Consider the following 19,177-nt stretch of genomic DNA (forward strand, 5'->3'; position numbering starts at 1 on the left):
CTCACAGAGCACCCAGTAGAGCTCCCTGTGCTATACAGCAGCTTCCCACTAGCTGTCTATTTTACACGTGGTAGGTATATATGTTAATGCTATCCAGATACTACTTTTATAGACAGACACTTGGGATAAAAGAGTGAACACGCCAGGCCTGGGTGGGGGAAGGTCCTTGCTCTTATGGAACTTATGTTTTAGTCAGGAGAGGCATAACCAATGTGAAGTAATTTCTGAAAACTTTAAGTGCAGTGAAGAAAATTAAACAGGATAATAGAGTAGGCAGTAAGTGCAGGGGACAGTTACATTAAATAGGATAGTTAGAGGAAACTTTGATGTAGGTATTTAATCAAAGATGTGAATGATGCAAAAGACCTAGGGGGTGTGATTTTCTGAGCAAACATTCCAGTCAGATAGAGTGGCAAGAACCAGGCCCCTGAGGGCAGGAATGAGCTTCTCTGAGCACTTGAAAAGATGCAGTGTGGAAAGGCAGGAGGAGGCTGGGCTGAGATCAGGCTGGAGGGGCTGAGTGATGTAGCGTAATGGGCCAAATTAGGGATTTTTTTTTTTTAACTCAAAATGCAATGAGTAGCCAGTGACTGAATTAAAGAGAGGAGCCATAGAATTTTACATAGAGAAAGATTACTCTGGTAGGTGTAAGCAGGCTGGATCGTAGAGAAGCAAGAGTAGAAGTTGAGGGGCCATTCAGGAGGCTGGTGTGGTCACCCCTGTGGAATCCGCAGATGTTTTGTACCAGGTGGGAGTAGTGAAAGAGGAGGAAAGTGCATACATGGTGACCTGCTAAAGAATCAGCAGAGAAGGCAAGAGAAAAAGGGACCAAGGGGGCTTCACGGCCTTCTCCTTGAAAGCTGGATGGATCATTGGTGCTGCTTAAAAAAATGAAGTCATCACTGTACATTATCTTCTCACCTGCTGAAATTTGACTTTTGCTAGTGCAAACTGACCAGGGGTTGCAGACTTGAAATTAATTAAAAATAAGCAGAAAAGAAATCTGAAAAATAGATGTAAATAACCAAAGACCATGGGCGCGTGTGTGTGTGCTCAGTTGTGTCTGACTCTTTGTGACGCCATGGACTCTGCCAGGCTCCTCTGTCCATGGGATTTCCCAGGCAAGAAAACAGGAGTAGGTTGCCATTTCCTCCTCCAGGAGATCTTCCAGACACAGGGATGGAATCCGAGTCTCCTGAGTCTCTTGCATTGGCAGGCAGATTCTTGACCACTGTGCCACCTGGATAGGCCCATAAACAGCTACAAAACCACCTATGGCATTCCAGAGTTACAAAATGCAGAAGTGGTGATTTGAAATGTTCATTTTTTTTTTAATTAAATTTTTCAAATAGCCTAGAGCCTTACCACATCTTTATCTCCTCGCCTTATTCCTGTTGTCATTTCCGGGCATATGTGTGCAACCTCTGGCTGGGTATCATGTGCAGATGTCTGTTGACCCCTCAAGTTAAAGGTATCGCTTTCTTTCACCTAAAATCTACATTCTTTTCTGGGACTTCTATCTATAGCCATGTCATCATGGTATTTAAGTCATGAAACTAGAACCTTTGAATCCTTTTCCTCCTGTATACCATATCCAGCTGATAACAGGTCTTTCTGTGACAGAGATTCAACTGTGATGAGTTTAGATGCAAAGGGAAATCTTTTGGTTAACACACCCAAACCAAGAAGAGCCAGGCCTTGGCAATGCTTAGAACCAGGAAGTTAGGTGCATCTCATTTCTGTTTCCCGTTGTCTCTGAGAAACTTCCCCTGCTCAGTCAGGGATGAGGCCCAGCAGGTCATTGGTTTCACTGCCAAGTTCAGTATTTGAAAACCCTGAAATACTGGTAGGAACTCTGATTGTCCCAGCTGGGGTCACCATGGTGGAACCACGATTGATGTCTCCCCCTTGAACCACAGGGATGAAATATAGGGAGGTCATCTTTCCAAAAAAAAGGAAAGGATTCTTGGAGTTAGAAAGGAGTGCTAAGTAGGCAACATTTTATAACAGACACTCACCAGAGGAGGCTTCCAGATGGCATTTTTGGGGACGTTAATTGATATAAAGGGCTATGCCCTTTTTACAGTAGGACTGTATAGCTAACATTTGTACAGCATGCATTAGTTCATTTGAAACTAATGACTCTACTTTTTGAGGTTTGTATTATTATTTCTTTTTCATTTATGAGAAAACAGAGACTCAGATATTTAGGGATTTTCCCAAAGTCATATGGCAGTGTAGAGAAGAACTGGGGTCTGAACTTGGTCCCGCTGAAATGGCCTCATCCTGTGGTCCTTTGTCTTTTTGCCATGTTGTCAGTGGATACCGAGTACTCGGAACTGTTCTGAGCAGTGACAGAAAGCCTTGTTCTTGGAAACCAGGTGCTATTTGGTGCCCTGTAATGAATCTGTAATAGCTATTGATTATCTAAGTTTCTAGGGAAATCACAGGGAATGGAAATCCCATTCCCTTACTTAGCAGACCGCATGCCCTGACTGGTTTTCTGTTCATGCTGAACTTACTGTCACATTAGCCTTCCCTTCTGCATCCCCTTTTCCTCACTAGGGCAGACAGCAAACAAGTCATTGTGTTTTGTTGTAAGCTGATAATCTGTGGACAAGAATAGGAGAAATGTTTGTCTTGCAGGATTGTTGTAGAAAATTCCTGTAACAAAGTCGTGTTGCTGTGGGATGCGCACAGGAGCCGGCCTTTCCCTAGAAGGGTGACAGGGGACAGGAGCGGTACGGAGTGCAGGCTGTCCAGTCAGACCAGGGGACAGCACCTCCTGGTGGGGCCCCTACAGCCCCCTGTCTTAGACCGCAGCACCTAACTTTCTCTGAGCTATTTCCTCCGTCTCTAGATAGCTAATAGTGGTACCGGCTTTATGGGACAATGTTTATAAAGTCTAAATCTCAACCAATAGTAGCTGTTATATAAATAAATAGTGATGGATGCTCTCTACTACTAATAGTAGCAGTTACAGAAAGCATGTCAGAGGCGCAGAGTTTGCAAGTATACTGGGCAGCACGGTGGGTTTGTACTCATTTGTTATGTATTTAAAAATCATAAGATCTTAACAACCCCGTGGTTGATGTTTTTACTGTCAGTGTGCTGACAAAAATTCATGCTTTGTGGAACTTACATTCTACTTGGAAGAGAAAGACAAGAAACAAATGTAAAATGTCATGTGTCTGGTGGTGATAAATGGGGAAGGACCATATGAGAACTGGGGAGTAGGCTGTGACTCAAGGATTTCAGGGACAGCCGCTGTGAAGGAGATGCAGGCCCAACACTGCCATAGTCTCGTGACCTAAAAACCTCCCACCACACAGCAAGCAGTATTTCCAGGCCTCAGCCACAAGTTCAGGCAGATGTCAGTGCAACATCAACGAGAAAGCACTTGGGCAGCCCTTAAAATTTATCTTGACCACATGCGGTTTGTATTTTTCATCTGTCCTTCCTTCTTTCCCACTGATCTCCTGGCCTCTCTTCTGGTTTTATCATCTGATCCTCGATGATATCTGTGTAGGTTTTTCTTTCTACTGACGTCTCAGAAAGAAAGGACTGGTTCCGTGACCTGGGTTGGAATGGGGTTGCAGATGGTTCTTTCTCCAGTAACAAGTCTCTTTTCCTGAATTAGGGTCAATTGGTGGCCTCTTCTTCGCAGTTGGCATCGCCCAATATGCCCTGTTGGGATACTTCATCCGTTCCTGGAGGACCCTAGCCATACTGGTTAACCTGCAGGGAACCGTGGTCTTTCTCTTATCTTTGTAAGTAGTTTTTCCTCTTAGACTTTTAATTTAATAAGCAGAAGGAATGTCTTAAGAGGATGCGGGTCAATGAGCAGCGTTATTCCCTTTCAGGAGTTTGCCTGAACTGACTTTGGTGAAGAACTAAATTCCGCAAGCGCTCCAATGCTTGGCAGCTCCTGGGAAGAGAGATGCTTAATTAATTCAGAATGCAGGTATCCCTTGTTTAAAGTAACCTCTCAACCTCTGCATTTTAACCTTCAAATTCTCAAGGGAGGGTACTAGTTTCTTTTTTAACCTAATGCCTTAAGCTTAAAAATCTTCAGGCTGGATCAGATCCTGTGCTAGGGGTGTGACCAAAGTATGATATTATAGACCAGTCTATGCATATTGAATGTATAGTGATACCTCCTCATTCCACAGATGACTGTCATCTGAGGGCCTCTACAGGTGGACATGGGAAGATGCTCAGATATGGGAGAAATCCTTAGAGTGCATGGATTCAAAGCAGTACAAGGATGATGCCCTGGTCTAGGCAAGATATCACACCATGCTCCTCTTAAGGCTGTAAGATGAGCCACCAACTTAGGCCTGTTTCTCCAGAAGTTTGACTGTGCTTATGAAAGGTTTTCTCCCTTTAGATATCAGACCTTTAATCCAAAACATCAAAATCTTTTGGATAAATAAAACTTTCAGCCAGCGGCACCAGCTTTCTTCTGTGCTGTAAAGTGAGATACCTGTAATAGAATTTTCATTGAGGCAGCAATTCGATTTAGTAATTCTTTATATAAGTTCTACTAATTGAGATTTGGTGGGGATTGAGCTGAAATCTGTTTTCATTCTCTCTTTGAAGTCAAGAGAATTGTTAAGTGCAAAAACAAATATAATAGAAATAGTTAACCTATATTTATTGATGTTGTTGTTTAGTCTCTAAGTCATATCTGATTCTTTTGCGACCTCATGGACTGTAGCCCAGCAGGCTTCTCTGTCCATGGGATTTCTCAGGCAAGAATGCTGGAGTGGGTTGCCATTTCCTTCTCCAGGGAATCTTCCCTACCCAGGGATCGAACCCATGTCTCCTGCTTAGCAGGCAGATTCTTTACCACTGAGCCTCCAGGGAAGCCCCCAACCTATATTAGAAAGGTAAAATTTATGAAATGCATTCAGTTATGTGAACTAGAGTGAGATAATTTTATTAGAAAGGAAAACTAGCCTTATTTTATTACGCTGTATATTGTAAATTTTTGGGAAAAATGTATTCCTTGAATTAATAAGCATTCTTGTTCATATTAGTAAATAAATGAATTTTATTTTTAAACATTTAATAAACTGCCTACTTCGTAGAGCTTTCCAGGTGGCACAGTTGGTAAAGAATCTGCCTGCCAATGCAGGAGACGCAGAGACCATGGGGTCGCAAAGAGTCAAGCACGACTGAGTGATTGAGCACACAGGCATACTTTTTAATCCAGGCTGGTTCTCATCCCTCCTTCAATAGTAGAGTGACTTCACTGGTTGATCCGAGGCATTCTTTGAGTTTTCAGAATGTATATTCTGTTTGTTACTGCTTAGTAGTCGGTGGGGACTTTGACTTGATGAGAGATTAATTCTGGTCGTGAAAAATGGGAAACGGAAGAAAGGACGTAAAATCACTCTATACCATCAAGCCTGGAAAGTAAGGCTCGCTGCAGTCAGCCTCCAGTTTATCCCCTACCCCATCTTGTGTTCCCATCAGCATACTAGGCTGCTCACTGTTCCGGTTTACCCCTTAGGCTGGTCTGCCCTGGTGCCTCCTACTCAGTGCTATGGCCAGCTCCTTCAGTGCCCTTCTCGCTATTTCTCTTATTTATTAGTAGCCTTCCCAGTTTGCTTAAAAGCCACCCGCTCCAAGCTTTTCCTGGTCAGATACCAATCATTCACTTTCTTGTCTGAATTCTGCAGTACTTACTTGGCGCCCTTCCAGTGGTCCCTTATTTCTGCCTCACACGGAGCCTAACCTCTATAAAACGAGCTCTGAACAGCCCCAGCTCTTTGCTCAGCTGCATTTCCCAGCACCAAAGCCCGGGGCCCTTCCATAGACCAGATGCCTCCTGTCCATTGGACAGATGTTGGCACAAAAACCTTTAGAATTAGCCTTCATTAACCGTCAGCAACATCAGAAACAGTCATGTCATTTTAGAGACATACCTTTTTTGTTTTACTAGAGACCTTGTTACTTAGCTCGAAAATTCCTCGTTTTTACAATACTTGAATTAGAACAGTTTTATTTTAGAAATCAGTGCCCCCTTAATTTAAAAAGGGCACCTTGAAAGAAATTGACAGGACATTTTCAAGCAGAGGCCTCAGTGTTAAATTAGCAATATAGCTTCTAAAAGTGATCAGGACACTGTGTAGAGGGCAGCATATTCAAGGGCCTCCTTTTCCTTTTAGAAACATGCCCTGCTGTTTTGTGGAAATAATGAGCTCACATTAGAACTCATATTCCTAAAACTGTCCATTGGCAACTGGGTGGGGCTTTGTTATTGAGAAGCTTATCGGCTTCTCAAAATGTGGAGAAATATCAGGTCCTATGTTTAAATCATCCAGATAAATCCAAGTAGAAATAATTTTATTAACACAGAGTCAAATTTCTAAAACCTGAGTATCTCTCAAATACCATCTTTAAACATGATTTACAAAGTTTTAAAAGTGACTTTATTGCTTATAAACAATTCTGAAAACACAGAGAACCTTAATAGGAAGGGGGGAATAAATTAGTCAAAGATATAATAATAGTGACTGCTAATGTGTTACTATTTCCTTCTTGGTCCTTTTCCACTCCTCTAGTCCTCCTCAGTTTTAATTTTTACTATAATAGATTTTCTGTTATTTCAGTTATATTTCTATCCCACGTATACTCTCCATATCACCCCACCAGTCTTATGTTCTTTTTATTTGTATTTAGGCTTGATCACCAGAAGGCAATGGCACCCCACTCCAGTACTCTTGCCTGGAAAATCCCATGGACAGAGGAGCCTGGTAGGCTGCCGTCCATGGGGTTGCGAAGAGTCGGACACGACTGAGCGACTTCACTTTCACTTTTCACTTTCATGCATTGGAGAAGGAAATGGCAACCCACTCCAGTGTTCTTGCCTGGAGAATCCCAGGGACAGCGGAGCCTGGTGGCTGCTGTCTGTGGGGTCGCACAGAGTCGGACACGACTGAAGCGACTTAGTAGTAGTAGTAGTAGTAGTAGGCTTGATCAGATAGTTTTACATTGTACCTCATATATGGCCCTGTGGATAGGACCAGTTGATCAGATGATAATCATCGGCTGGCCTAACTTCCAATCAAATGGCATTTTACTTGATTATTTACTTGTGTATTAGTAACAATAATCAGATAGCAGTGAAAAGGTGAATAAAGGAATTTTTTCAGGAGGTTATAGAAGCCTTTGTTCCTGCTTTTGTTGATAACCAAATGTTGTGCCTCAATAGTCTCTCTCCCTAGCAGAACTCCTGGGAAAATGCCTGCCTTTTTTTGTTTCCATTGTCTCTCCTCTCAGCGCCTATTACATCGCTCATGCAAAATGAAAGCGCTCACATGGTTATTGAGGAACTGGCTCTCCATGAAGTCACAAACTGTGTGGTGTTTGCTGCCCTTCACTCTCCTTACTGAAAGGCAGGGAGAGTTCTAAAAGGCACTTTAAATATCCTTCAATTAAAAACAAGTACATCAAAGAAAAGTAAATGCATACAGGTTTCATTTTAGTCAAATAATATCAAACTAGATCAAAAGGTTTGATGCTGTGTTTTATAAACAAGGTGTCCATGTTCCTGCCACCAGTTGGTTTTGAAAGGTCCCCTAAAAATATGCAGAACTGTGAAGAGGAGAAAAGATGCATAATACCTGTCTTGAAACTGATGAAAGAGAGCTGTGGCAACAGAAATGTTCGATACTTTGTTGCTATAGTGAGAAACAACTGTTATTTTTTGGAAATGAAAGTTAACCAGAAAATAAGCTTTGTTTCTTGAAGGACTTGGGAGATCAGGAAATATCCTCAGGACATATTAAAGTGAGTGTGTCAGCTGACTGGAAAATATTAAAGCTTTAAAAGCTCTAAAGCTGCTAAAATGTGATCACTTCTTTTTCATTTTTATATGTAGTCTTCAAATAATCTCTACCTTTTAAATAGCATCACTATGTTAAAAACACTTTAAAAATTCTCTTCTGATGTATAATAGAGATTTTAATCTTTGTGAGGCTTTTTCAGAACTTTAAAAACTCTGTATTATGTTTATTAATATTATTCTAACAACACTTGACCATGATTTGGAGTCTCATCTCTGATGCATGTTTTTTGAAGAATTACTCAGTATTGTATTACTGTTTATATATTATTTATATGATTTATAAATTATAAATTGCTATTTATATATTAAAATTTGCTGAAAAGTAAATGCATCATGTTGATGCTTAGTAGAAACCAACACAATACTGTAAAGCAATTTTCCTTCAATTAAAAATAAGTAAAAAAAAGTAAACGCATAGTCTGCTTTTTTCACTGCAGCTTTGGAAGCATGTTTTTGGTTTCCAGTCATAAAAGAGGCCATTATTAATGTTGGCAGCTGTTGACAGCTGCCCTCTGTAGCCCTCTCCCTTCCACTTGTCATTGGGAGAGTCAAGCTTTAACCCTAATATGGAATCCACTTGTGGTCTGGGGACCATGTCCTGCGTGGGGGATCTGTCTCCTTCCGGTGCGTATGTACCTGTACGAATATACAGCCTCTGATGACGTCTCTTTCAGATCCATTCCTGAATCCCCTCGTTGGTTATACTCCCAGGGTCGGCTGCTTGAGGCTGAAGCCACTCTGCGCCTCATCGCCAAGAGGAACCGGCAGCTCAGGTGCAGCTTCTCGCTGGCGCGCCCAGCAGGCGGGAGCTGCGAGGAGGCCGGCAGCGTCCTGGACCTCTTCCGTCGCCGGGTGCTCCTGGGGCACACGCTGACCCTGATGTTCATCTGGTAATTCTCTCTAAGGGCTCTGCTGTGGTCCGCAACCCAGGTTACTGATAGTCTCTTCTTTCTTCAGGGTTACAGAAAATTTCACTCTTGCGTTCAGCATGAGATTGTTTTCAGAAAAAACAACCCTCCCTGCCTCCCTTAGGCATTGTACTCACCTGAGCTTTCTCAGCATCCTCCCTTTCAAGGAGGAAATAATGGTGTCTGCCAGGAGGTTTAAAGAACTTACAGATGTCAGAAACACATCTTTGCTTATGAAGTATCTAATGTAAATTTTAAATCCCCCAGTTCAGTTCAGTTCAGTCGCTCAGTCGTGTCTGACTCTTTGCGACAGCACACCAGGCTTCCCTGTCCATCACCAACTCCCGGAGTTCACCCAAACTCATGTCCATCGAGTCGGTGATGCCATCCAACCATCTCATCCTCTGTCATCCCCTTCTCCTCCTGCCCTCAATCTTTCCCAGCATCAGGGTCTTTTCAAATGAGTCAGCTCTTTGCATCAGGTGGCCAAAGTATTGGAGTTTCAGCTTCAACATCAATCCTTCCAATGAACACCCAGGACTGATCTCCTTTAGGATGGACTGGTTGGATCTCCTTGCAGTCCAAGGGACTCTCAAGAGTCTTCTCCAACACCACAGTTCAAAAGGATCAATTCTCAGTCCTCAGCTTTCTTCACAGTCCAACTCTCACATCTATACATGACTACTGGAAAAACCATAGCCTTGACTAGCTGGATCTAAATCCCCCAACCCTCCTCCTTAAAAAAAAGGAAAGCAGCAGACAGACCAGGGACAGAAGAGTTTCTAAGGAGAACTTTGAAGTACCTCCCCTTGGTTTTGGCCTCAGGCAGGTAGCACATTCTAATTGAACATTCCCACTCACTGACTCAACAAGTGAGCTGTTATCCCTCCTATCAATGAGATCCTAGGAGTGTCCTAGGAGTGCCACATGACAGCCTCAAAAAAGCCTCAAAGCCCCGGTGCCAGTCAGTGAATGAATGGGTTAGCACTCTCCAAACCTGATTTTCTAGTTTGGCTAATTCTGACCTGCCGTCAGAATGTTCTTAGCATTAATGTAGATTGCACTGAATGGTTCAAATGGTTCCATTGAAAGAATAAAATTGTGGAAAAGGGAAAAATGGATAATCCATATGTAGAATTTGTAGAGTACCCATGTGTTTTAATATTATCCATTCCATTAAAGTGCCATAAGTGTAATTTGGTCCAGGATTGGACACGAACATCATATTTACTGGCCTAAAGGATGGATGTGCTGTGGTTTGCATGTATTTGGCAAGAAGGCTACATAGAAACTTGTATTTTTCACATGGGAAGTCATTTTATATGAAGTTAATCATACATATATAAAGCTAAAAAGAACAGTAGATTGAGAAGAAGAAGCTGCAAAGATAGTTTTCTATAGCATGATTCTCTTTTCCCACCCAATCAAACCCTGGCTACCACCTATATGGTTAGGGGTCAGGTCACACCAGCTCTCTGAGCCAGCTTGCTGCTGGAATATCATGGAAACATAAGAAATGTTGAATGAAGGACACAAGCTTGGAGGCATGGGGATTCAGGGAGTAAGGGAACCTGTTTTTAAAATAATCAATTGATTAATTAATTTAAAATATTTATTGGCATACAGTTGATCTACACTGTTGTGTTAGCCTCAGGTGTGCAGCAAAGTGAATCAGTCGTGCATATACGTATATCCATTTTTTTAAGATTCTTTTCCCATATAGGCCATTGTAGGGTTTTGAGCAGAGTTCCCTGTGCTATACAGTAGCACAGGGCAGGACTGTTAGTTATCTATTTTCTATGTAGTAGGGTATGTATGGGGGCTTCCAGGTGGTGGTAGTGGTATAGAACCTGCCTGCCAATGCAGGAGACGTAAGTTCGATCCCTGGGTTGGGAAGATCCCCTGAAGGAGGGCATGGCAACCCACTCCAGTGTTCTTGCCTGGAAAATCCTGTGGACAGAGGAGCCTGGAGGGCTGCAGTACACAGGGTCACAAAGAGTCAGACATGCCTTAGCAAATGAGTTCAAGCACACACAGCAGCCCCCCACCTACACACACACACTGTGTATCTGCCAATCCCAGTCTCTCAGTTTGTCTCTCCCCCTTACCCCTGATAACCATAAGTTTGTTTTCTACATCTGTAACTCTCTGTTCTGTAGATAAGTTTATTTGTACCCTTTTTTTTTTTGATTCCACATATAAGCAACATCACATGATATTTATCTTTCTCTGTCTGACTCACTTCACTCAGTATGCCGATTTCTGTGTCCTTGCATGGGAGCTACTAATTTGAGGTTCTATCAATTGTAAAGGAAATACTTACAAAGTATGTTCAGGTACTTTAAGGCTCCATAAAACTGCATTTGCATGTCATGTAGACAGTCAATCAAACCCTCTGCCTTGAAGGAAGCATCTGCTTTCTTAGGGGTTACTTACTTACAGTTTTTAAGGTTTTTTCCCAGGAATATTAACTTTTGGGTTCTAGACTTCAGGGGATAAAAAAAAAAATAGACAAACTAGACCCAGAGTCAGGGAGAATATTCCTGTTTATTTTGTGTCTTACACAGCCAAATGAGCTCTTCTCAAATAAACTTCTGCCCCCAGGGCTCACAATGTTAAAACACACGATAACAGAGACAGTGTCATTCCACATAGAGCCGTTCTTTTTGAAGATGCTATAAAATTCTAAAATCTTTTCTGTGGATCTGTCACTGAAGAAAGCCTTAACTGGGGAGTGAAATTATACCTCTGTGTTTAACATCTGTTCCTTTGCTGTTTCCCACAGTAGTGTGGGATAATAATTCCATGATGCCCTAAGTATACTGTTAAATATTATGCAAGCATTTAAAATTTTTGTTTGGGTCCCATAAACAGGATTGAAATGATTTTAATAGCTGTAATTATGCATCCAAATGACCAAATCTGCCATCAAGGAAATTTGTAGGCAGGGTCCCCATCTCGGGACCAGAGGCCTTCCTTGCATGTTCTCCCTATTTTCTCTTACCACCAGCTAAGCTCCTCTAGTGTCTTGAACTGGCTTTGTTTGTTTGTGCCCTTCTTACTACCTTTACAGCCTGAATTAAATATGTATGTGTATTTCTATGTCTGGAATTCTTCACTAGGACTTCTGTTTTAAATGCAGAATAAATACATACCAACACATACAATACATTAGGAATAGCACTAAGTAAGAGGAGGGTCTCGTCTCTACTGCAGATGGGAAGGATTTAAAAAATACTTTAGGAAGGGGATTCCCCTGGCAGTCCAGTGGTTAAAACCCTGTGCTTCCGATGCAGGGGACACAGGTTCAATCCCTGGTTGGGGAACTGAGATCCCACAGGCTGTATGGAGTGAAGGAAAAAAAATTAGGAAAATATTTCAGTTTGCTCAGCTTGCTGCTCACAGCAAAGTACTAGCAGGCAGGGAAACCAGACAATTCCCTGTTGCCTTGCATCCTTACCCGTGATGCCCCAGCTGTGACTCTGCTCGTCATCCATAGTTTATGAATGACAGCTCTACCTAGGATGAAGTAATGGGAAGTAGCTGCTGCCGGAGCTCATTTGCCAGAGAGGGATGAGTCACTAAGCAGGCCGTCTCCAGGGACCGCTCTCCCTGCCTTCCCTCTCCCTGGTTCCTGTGGCCCATTCCAGGGACCGCTCTTCCTGCCTTCCCTCTCCCTGGTTCCTGTGGCCCATTCGTAACCTTCCCTCTCCCTGGTTCCTGTGGCCCATTCGTAATAATAACCTGGGGCGCTTGGCCCACTCTGCTTTTTTGGCAGAGATGGAAAGAACGCTTTCCCTTTCCTGTTGATCTCTTCATAGTTGTAGCTTATTGGACTTTTTCTAAGGAAAAGAGATGCAACTGGGAGTTTCCTCGTAATTAACACTTGTCAAAATGAACTGTATAAACATAAAAACTAATGAATTTCCAAAACCCAAGTGTTTTACTGTTGTATAGAAATTTTTGGTTTACAAAATGCATTCATGTTTAACAAAGCCTAGTTTCAGGGTTTATTTATGTTCTGTTCTAGTTCGTTTTATTTTTAATAATGCAGTTTCCTAGGCACAAAAGGTTTTGCTCTCTGTGGTTTTCAATTACCTGAGGTCAGCTGCAGTCTGAAAATATTAAATGAAAAATTCCAGAAAGTAACAACTCATAAGTTTTTAAATTGCATGACATTCTAAGTGTATGATGAAATCTCGTTCCCTCCCACTCCATCCCACCTAAGACATGAATCATCTCCTTGTCCAGCATATCCTGCTTGTTAGTCACTTACATTGTCTTACTTATCAGATCGACTATCCGTATCCCAGGGCTTGTGTTCACATCACCCTTATTTTACTTAGTAATGACCCCAAAGCATAAGAGTAGTGATGCCAGCAATTCATATGTTCTATTACGAGGCCTAATATAGAAGTTAAACCTTATTATAGGGATGGCTGTCTAGGGCAAAAAATAGTACATAAAGGATTTGATCCTATCGATGGTTTCAGGCATCCACCAGGAGTCTTAGAACGTATCCCCTGTGGATAAGCAGAGAGTGCTGTATTCCCTTCACTCTGGAAGAAGTTCCTGTTACTCCCCAGTTTGGAGTTTCAGGATGGCCTTTTCTCCAGCGTAGCTTCTGGGCTGTAAGACATAGGCTCCATGCCTGGCACAATATCTGCCACGCAAGGGGTGCTGCCTCGATGTTTCGGCAAAGCTGCGCAGAAATCAGTGCCGGGCTTTGATAGTCCTAGAGGAGCCTGCCTCTGCCATGGCCTCGTCTTCTCTTACCTGTTGTGGCTGTCTGCAGCATATGCACCTGCTGAATGCCAGGAGGGGTTGAGACTATGGCCAGGTGTTAGAGTCCCTGTCACTCTGGCCAGCAGGCCACCCACTGGTGACTCAGGCACTTATTAGCATGTGTTCTCAACACCATCCCCTGTTGGCCTGTCCCTAGGAGTTCTTTTGTAGAATCATTTTCATAATATCACAGTGACTGCTTAGGGCAAGTGTTTATAAATAGTTGAATTAAATAAATTTAAAATAGAGTCATTGTCTCCTAATAAATGCAGAAGTGTGTGATGAGGGCACTAATGACATCTTCTCTGTCAGGGCCTGGCCACTCGTTTGCTTTATAGAGCATCTAGACGTAGCTCACAACATTTCCAAGGCCTCTTTATTTTATTTTTATTTTGTCCTAGTATAGAAATTATATTAGGATAGAAAGCCTAATGAGGGAGTCAAACTTACTCTTTGAGACAGAGGGCATTATTTGAACCAGTGTTTTAATCTTTTCTGACAAATGCTTATGGACTTTCCCATTGTCTTTCTTGTCTTTCACCCCCAATTGCAGGTTCGTGTGCAGCTTGGTGTATTATGGCCTCACTCTGAGTGCAGGTGATCTAGGTGGAAACATTTATGCCAACTTAGCCCTGTCCGGCCTCATAGAGATTCCATCTTACCCTGTCTGCATCTACTTGATTAACCAAAGATGGTGAGTATGGGTGGATATGAAATGTACTGTGTAGAGGACACATACACTAACATGCATAAACACCCAAATGTTCCTGTCGTTGTCCATATGCAGTATCTGCTAAGTATTCCGTGATGATCAGAATTCTTTTCAGACCAGACACATTGAGAATTCATTATTTAGTGCGTTATTCCTTGGGTTTCAAGTTTATGAGTTATTGTGTAGATTTTTTTTTCAATTGAAGTATAGTTGATTTACAGTGTTGTGTTAGTTTTTGGTGTATAGCAAAGCAGCTCAGTTATACATATATATATATATTCTTTTTCATAACTTTTTCCGTTATAGTTTATTACAAGATATTGAATATAGTTCCATGTGCCATACAATAGTGAAAAGTTGTTGCTGAGCCATGAAAGACACCAGGATTCTTGGCCTCTGGAGGAGAGGAATTCAGTCTGGGGCAAGTGACGAGGCTTGATCGCTCAGAACTTTTGTGTGATAAAGTTTTATTAAAGTATAAAAGAGATAAGACAAAGCTTCTGACATAGACATCAGAAGAGGGCAGAAAGAGTTCCCCACCTGCTAGCCTTTAGCAGTATGTTATATCAGCAGGCTGCTAATTAGAGAAAGGAAATGTCTCAAAACTCAGAGTGGCACCAGGCCCCTCACCCACAACATGCATTTTGAGATAACATTGGCACAAGGTGAGGCAGTTCACTTCAGTCCCTCAGTCGTGTCCAACTCTTTGTGACCCCATGGACTGCAGCACGCCAGGCTTCCCTGTCCATCACCAATGTCCAAAGCTTACTCACACTCATGTCCATCGAGTCGGTGATGCCATCCAACCATCTCTTCCTCTGTTGTCCCCTTCTCCTGCCTTCAATCTTGCCCAGCGTCAGGGTCTTTTCCAGTGAGTCAGTTCTTCACATCAGGTGATCAAAGTATTGGAGTTTCAGCTTCAGCATCAGTCCTTCCAGTGAATATTCAGGACTGATTTCCTTTGGGATTGATTGGTTTGATCTCCTTGTAGTCCAAGGAACTATCAAGAGTTTTCTCCAACACCACAGTTCAAAAGCATCAATTCTTTTGATGCTTACTCAGCTTACTTTATACTCCAACTTTCACATCCATACATGACTATTGAAAAACCATATCTTTGACTAGATGGACCTTTGTTGGCAAAGTAATGTCTCTGCTTTTTAATATGCTGCCTAGGTTGGTCATAACTTTTCTTCCAAGGAGCAAGTGTCTTTTAATTTCATGGCTGCAGTCACCATCTGCAGTGATTTTGGAGCCTAGAAAAATAAAGTCTGTCACTGTTTCCATTGTTTCCCCATCTATCTGCCATGAAGTGATGAGACCAGATGCCATGCTCTTAGTTTTCTGAATGTTGAGTTTTAAGCCAGCATTTTCACTCTCCTCTTTAACTTTCATCAAGAGGCTCTTTAGTTCTTCTTCACTTTCTGCCATAAGGGTGGGGCCATCTGCATATCTGAGAAATCTTGATCCCAGCTTGTGCTTCATCTAGCCCGGCATTTTACATGATGTATTCTGCATATAAGTTAAATAAGTAGGGTGACAATATACAGCCTTGATGTACTCCTTTCCTAGTTTGGAATCAGTCTGTTCCATGTCCAGTTCTAACTGTTGCTTCTTGACCTGCATACAGATTTCTCAGGAGGCAGGTCAGGTGGTCTGGTGTTCCCATATCTTCAAGAATTTTCCACAGTTTGTTGTGATTGTAGTAGTCAATAAAGTATAGCTCAGTTGGTAAAGAATCTGCCTTCAGTGCAGGAGACCCCATGGTTCGATCCCTGGGTTGAGAAGATCCCCTGGAGAAGGAAATGGCAACACACTTCAGTATCCTTGCCTGGAAAATCTCATGTACAGAGGAGCCTGGTGGGCTGCAGTCCATGGGGTCGCAAAGAGTCGGGCACGACTGAGCGACTAACACTTACTTACTTGCACTTAGATGTTTTTCTGATACACTGAAAGATGAACTCCTCAGGTCGGTACATGCCCAGTATGCTACTGGAGATCAGTGGGGAAATAACTCCAGAAAGAATGAAGAGACAGAGCCAAAGCAAAAACAATACCTAGTTATGGATGTGACTGGTGATGGAAGTAAAGTCTGATGCTATAAACAGCAATATTGCATAGGAACCTGGAATCTTAGGTCCATGAATCAAGGCAAATTGGAAGTGATCAAACAGGAGATGGCAGAGTGGACATCGACATTTTAGGAATTGGTGAACTAAAATGGACTGGAATGGGAGAATTTAACTCAGATGACCGTTATATCTACTACTGTGAGCAAGAATCCCTTGGAAGAAATGAAGTAGCCATCATAGTCAACAAAAGAGTCCAAAATGCAGTACTTGGATGCAGTCTCAAAAATGACAGAATGATCTCTGTTCGTTTCCAAGGCAAACCATTCAATATCACAGTAATCCAAGTCTATGCCCCAACCAGTAACGCTGAAGAAGCTGAAGTTGAACAGTTCTATGAAGACCTACAAGACCTTTTAGAACTAACACCCGAAAAAGATGTCCTTTTCATTATAGGGGACTGGAATGCAAAGATAGGAAGTCAAGAAACACCTGGAGTAACAGGCAAATTTGGCCTTGGAGTACAAAACAAAGCAGGTCAAAGGTAACAGTTTTGCCAAGAGAACACACTGGTCATAGCAAACACCTTCTTCCAACAACACAAGAGAAGACTTTACACATGGACATCACCAGATGATCGACACTGAAATCAGATTGAGTATATTCTTTGCAGCCAAAGATGGAGAAGCTCTATACAGTCAGCAAAAACAGTACTGGGAGCTGACTGTGGCTGAGATCATGAACTCCTTATTGCCAAATTCAGATTTAAATTGAAGAGAGTAGGGAAAACCACTAGACCATTCAGGTATGACCTAAATCAAATCCCTTACAATTATACAGTGAAAGTGACAAATAGATTCAAGGGATTAGATCTGATAGAGTGCCTGAAGAACTATGGAATGAGGTTCATGACATTGTAGAGGAGGCAGTGATCAAGACCATCCCCAAGAAAAAGAAACGCAAAAGGCAACATGGTTGTCTGAGGAGGCCTTACAAATAGCTGAGAGAAGAAGAGAAGCGAAAGGCAAAAGAGAAAAGGAAAGATATACCCATTTGAACACAGAATTCCAAAGAATATCAAGGAAAGATAAGAAAGCTTTCCTCAGTGATCAGTACAAAGAAATAGAGGAAAACAATAGAATGGGAAAGACTAGAGATCTCTTCAAGAAAATTAGAGATACCAAGGGAACATTTCATGCAAAGATGGGCACAATAAAGGACAGAAATGGTATGGACCTAACAGAAGCAGAAGATATTAAGAAGAGGTGGCAATAATACACAGAAGAACTATCCAAAAACATCTTCATGACTCAGATAACCACGATGGTGTGATCACTCACCTAGAGCCAGACATCCTGGAATGCGAAGTCAAGTGGGCCTTAGGAAGCATCACTATGAACAAAGCTAGTGGAGGTGATGAAATTCCAGTTAAACTATTTCAAATCCTAAAACATGATGCTGTGAAAGTGCTGTACTCAATATGCCAGGAAATTTGGAAAACTCAGCAGTGGTCACAGAACTGGAAAAAGTCAGTTTCATCCCAATTCCAAAGAAGGGCAATGCCAAAGAATGTTTAAGCTACCGCACAGTTGCACTCATCTCACATGCTAGCAAAGTAATGTTTAAAATTCTCCAAGCCAGGCTTCAACAGTATGTGAACCATGAACTTCAAGCTGGATTTAGAAAAGGGAGAGGAACCAGAGATCCAATTGCCAACATCCGTTGGATCATCGAAAAAGCAAGAGAGTTCCAGAAAAACATCTACTTCTGCTTTATTGACTACGCCAAGGTGAATCATCCCGTGCCAGAAAATGATTGATATGAATCTTGAAGAAAGGCAGGTTTCCAAGCAAATATATAGTGTCATTAACATAGATTAGGAGAATAATTGTATGAGTAAAACATACTGGTTTGTTGAGCCCTTATTGGTTCTGAGTCTTATGCAGGACTTGAAGAAAGACAGACTCTAGGGTAAATTCATAGTTCATTAACATAGCTTAAGAAAAACATTTACATAAGAAAAACGCACAGGTTAGCTCAAGGTTTGAGAAAAGTTAAGTTCAGGTGGAACCAGGTGTCATCATGGCAACACAGAATTTTAAGAGAAACCTCCTTTTAATTTTGTATAGAGAAGGGAAAAATCTGAGACTTGCAGTTTATTTCCTCCTGCCGCTTAAGAGAGCGATAAAACACGTCTGACACTTGCAGCCTATTTCCTCCAATTGGAGACCCCTAGCTTTCGTGCCTGTTACCCTCTCAGTAGGACCTTGTTGTTGATCTATTTTATATACAGTAGTTTGTGTCTGGCAATCTCAAACTCCTCTAATGTCTCTCTCCCCGCCCTTCCCCTCTGGTAACCGTAAGTTTGTTCTCTATGTCTGTGTTTTGTGGATAAGTTCATTTGTGTCACCTTTTGAATTCCACATGTAAGTAGTATCATATTTGTCTTTCTCGAAGTAACTGGCTTCCCTTAGTATGATAATATCTAGGTTCACGTTTTATAAATAAGTTCATTTGTATCATATTTTGGATTGCACATATAAGTGATATCATGCTATTTGTCTTTCTCTAAGCGACTTTACTTCACTTAGTATGATAATCTCTAGGCTCATCCATGTTGCTGCAAATGGCATTGTTGCACTCCTTTTTATGCCTGAGTAGCATTCCATTTTATTTATGTCCCACATCTTTATCCATTCATCTGTTGGTGGACATTTAGGTTCCTTCCATGTCTTACCTACTGTAAATGGTGCTTCTGTGAACATTGGAGTGCAGGGTATCTTCTGTTTTTCTCCGGATTTATTCCCAGGAATGGGATTGCTGGATCATATGGTATCTCTATTTT

At 41.9% G+C, this 19,177-nt stretch overlaps 1 protein-coding gene across 13 annotated transcripts in view; it reads left to right on the plus strand.

The window, feature by feature from the left end:
* SLC22A15 (solute carrier family 22 member 15) overlaps positions 1–19,177 on the plus strand; it is a 113,632-nt gene that overhangs the window by 63,472 nt on the left and 30,983 nt on the right. For 6 of the 13 annotated variants that reach the window (XR_015160768.1, XR_015160769.1, XR_015160767.1 and 3 more), the window contains exons 5-7: positions 3,641–3,770; positions 8,533–8,748; positions 14,105–14,245. Coding sequence is in view for 10 of the 13 variants with exons in the window: in XM_086392030.1 (XP_086248156.1) it covers positions 3,641–3,770; positions 8,533–8,748; positions 14,105–14,245 (487 nt within the window). In the remaining 3 variants the exon portion in view is untranslated. Of the gene's footprint in view, positions 1–3,640; positions 3,771–3,863; positions 3,965–8,532; positions 8,749–14,104; positions 14,246–19,177 lie in introns of those variants that run through there. The other 7 variants (XM_086392033.1, XM_086392032.1, XM_086392038.1 and 4 more) reach the window with 4 other exon arrangements.

The sequence above is a fragment of the Bos grunniens genome, chromosome 3, assembly GCF_055505025.1.
Source record: "Bos grunniens cultivar Pamir isolate PY7600 chromosome 3, Bosgru_T2T1.0, whole genome shotgun sequence".
Classification (NCBI taxonomy): Eukaryota; Metazoa; Chordata; class Mammalia; order Artiodactyla; family Bovidae; genus Bos; species Bos grunniens.